This window comes from Gavialis gangeticus, unplaced genomic scaffold (assembly GCF_001723915.1).
Source record: "Gavialis gangeticus isolate Ggan-Ray unplaced genomic scaffold, GavGan_comp1, whole genome shotgun sequence".
Taxonomy (NCBI): domain Eukaryota; kingdom Metazoa; phylum Chordata; order Crocodylia; family Gavialidae; genus Gavialis; species Gavialis gangeticus.
In genome coordinates, this window is record NW_017729016.1 from 7,729,276 (window position 1) to 7,731,954 (window position 2,679).

The following is a 2,679-nucleotide window of genomic DNA, read 5'->3' on the forward strand; positions in this document are numbered from 1 at the left end:
TTCCCCGCAGTTGTGCCGGCCAGCTCTCGGGCCATGGCCGGGCGGGTGGATGGTGCAATTTGGACCATTAATTATAACCCGTTCTCTGGTGTCCTGGCAGGGAGCCTGGCCCCAGCACCTTCTGGCTGATGAACTCACTGGCATTACAATACACACCCACTTCCAATAACCCTTCAGAGGCCTGGCCTGGTGGGTTTTTATTTGCTCTCCCACCCTTTTCTCACATAGAAAAGCAGACAGCAGAGCAAGGAGTAGTGTGGGTGTCAGAGCTCATTCACTGCCTTTCATGCACTCACCACATCCTCCTGTATCTGCACAGTAATACTGAGACGAGGCTGACGTCAGTTTGCCGTGTGGATTCCAGAACTGCCGCCCTGCCGCGCGCGCTGCTTTTTTTGGTTTTTACTCAGTTGGTGCTGATGAGCTCCACCTGATTTGCAGCTCCTGTGCGCTCAGTCGCTGCCACGACTCTGGCCCTGTCCCCAGTCGGGCCCGATGGACTCTCTGGGAGGCTGCCAGGGACGGCTGCGAGCATGAGGCAAGGTAATGTCAATGTTTCTACCGGTTCCCACCGAGCTTGGCTGCCAGCTGGAAGCAGTGTGCCGATGCCTGGCCTCTTGGCTGCGTTTTGAATCTGTCTCATAGCTGACACTGTGCTCGTGTCCTGCCCACATGCACGCTGGCCTGCACTGGACAGACCACGGGTCACTCTGCCTCCTGGGTGCCTGACCTGTTGCTTTAACTGCATGGCCGGGGCTCTTCACCGTTGCAGCACACGCTGGTCTCCAAGCTTAATGCTCGGGGGAGAATCTTTGCCTGGTTGTTTCCCTGGGTCACTTTTCACTGCCCTCTCCTCCCCGCCTCCTGTCACCTTCCTGGGTTTTGCGCTAACAGAAATTATTTTCTCTGTGCCTGGGGATCTTAGATTCCCTTCCTCGTTTCTTCTGAGTGTTTATAACTGACATTTTTTGTGAGGCTTCTTTGGAGAGCAGGGAGAAACACATGTCCACACAGTGCAGATGGCCGTTTCCAAATACAGGATTAGCATCAGCAGACTCAAGCCCGGTGGAGGTGGCTTCTCCATGTCTCCCAGCTCAGCACCAGGTATCGCTGACCGTGCCCCGCTCACATAGGCTCACGCCCACCCAGCTCCCGGCATGGAACGTCCATCCATGTCTTACTCCCCATCTCAGACAGGGAAACCGAAATGTTGAAAGGAAGTGCCTTGCCCAAGGTCACGCAGTAGCTCAGTGGCAGAGTGAGGAAGCAAGCCCCTGGCTTCTTACCAGTTGATCCATGCCATGCCATGCCTCCAGCTCAGCACAGATGTGGGTGGCAGGTGGAGAGGCGTGGGGAAAGGCAAGGCTGCGTAGGAGGTTAGGAATCGGGTGGAAAGGCAACACCGGAGAGAGTGGGCAGAGGCCCCCCCGGGGTGTAGTGCGCAGCGTGCTGGGAGCAAGCGGGCTCTGGGCAGCGGCTGCCTCTGTGGAAGTCGTGAGCTGGTCCAGCCACTAGTGCTGCAGGGACCCCCGGGGCTGCTCCCGCCTGAGCTCATCTGCTTTTGGAGCGGAGCCTGTACCCTGTGGAGATGGACCATGGCTGTGGCCCTGGCTGGCAGCCCTGCCCTGGCTCCAGGGGAGCACCGAGCCCCTCTGCCAGCTGTGCCAGCCAAGAGACTCTGGGCATGAGGGGGCTTGGGGTGATGCGGACCTGAGACTATCCCAGGCGAGGACCCTTCCCCTCCGTGCCAGGACATTTTTCAGATATTCAGGCTACATTTTCCTTTTCTTAGTCGTGTCCCAACACTGTCATCCAGGCGGGGCCCCTGAATTCCCTTCCTCAGTGTTGAGCCCTTGCACCGTCTGCGCAGCACCTGTCCCCCTGTCCCCACTGCCTGTCCTCTGCTGGCCCAGGGGCTTGGCGCGCTGACTCCTCCCCGCAGCCCCGTGTCCTCGATGACGCTTCTCTCTGGATGGGCTCGGAGCTGGGGGCTCGCAGCACAGGACAGAGCGTCTCGCATGGGCGGCTGGGAGTGCAGCTCCTTGCGTTGGCCGAGCAGAGGAGGGGGCACCCAGGCTGCAGGGCCTGGAGAGCAGCGACAGGATCTGGGATGAGTAGAGCAGCTGGAGGGGGGCCGTGACCTGCGCCGCACCTGCCCGCACACCTGAGAGGGCAAGAACAGCCAGGTGCGCTGGAGGCTGGGACTGGCCGGCCATTGGGAAGCGCCTGCTGCCCCGGTCAAGACAAGAGGGACGGCAGCCAGGGGTGGTGTGAGCGGCCAAGGCAGGGCAGGAGTTTGCCTGGGCATGACATCTACGGGGCATGGGGGCAAGCTGAAGATCTGAGGAGGGGGCTGCTGCAGGTGGCCATAAGGCGGCAGCAGGAGGCTGAGCCAGGCCAGGCACTGGTGCGGCCACAGGGTCAGCGGCTGGAGGCCTGCGTGCATCATAGGGGAGATTTGCAAGAGGGAGAAGGAAGCCATGGAGGAGAGGAGAGAGCCACGACCCTGGCCCAGGGCCTCTGAGCGAGCACCCTCGGAGGCAGGGGCCTGCTAGTTGGCAGAGCTCCCCAGCTCCTGCGACCTCGCGGCATTACAGGGTCTGGGCCCCGGTGCTGGCACGGTCCGGCCCAGCCCATGGCTGTGGCACCCACAGCTGCAGGGGCCAGAGACCTGCCCGG

General features: G+C 61.1%; 1 protein-coding gene across 1 annotated transcript in view; it reads left to right on the forward strand.

The window, feature by feature from the left end:
- The first annotated feature begins 429 nt into the window (after positions 1 to 429).
- The window catches only part of IL21R (interleukin 21 receptor), a 30,247-nt gene continuing 27,997 nt past the window's right edge, over positions 430 to 2,679 (forward strand). The window contains exon 1 of the mRNA XM_019512806.1: positions 430 to 543. Coding sequence (XP_019368351.1) covers positions 534 to 543 — 10 coding nt within the window. The 5' untranslated portion in view covers positions 430 to 533. The remainder of the gene's footprint in view (positions 544 to 2,679) is intronic.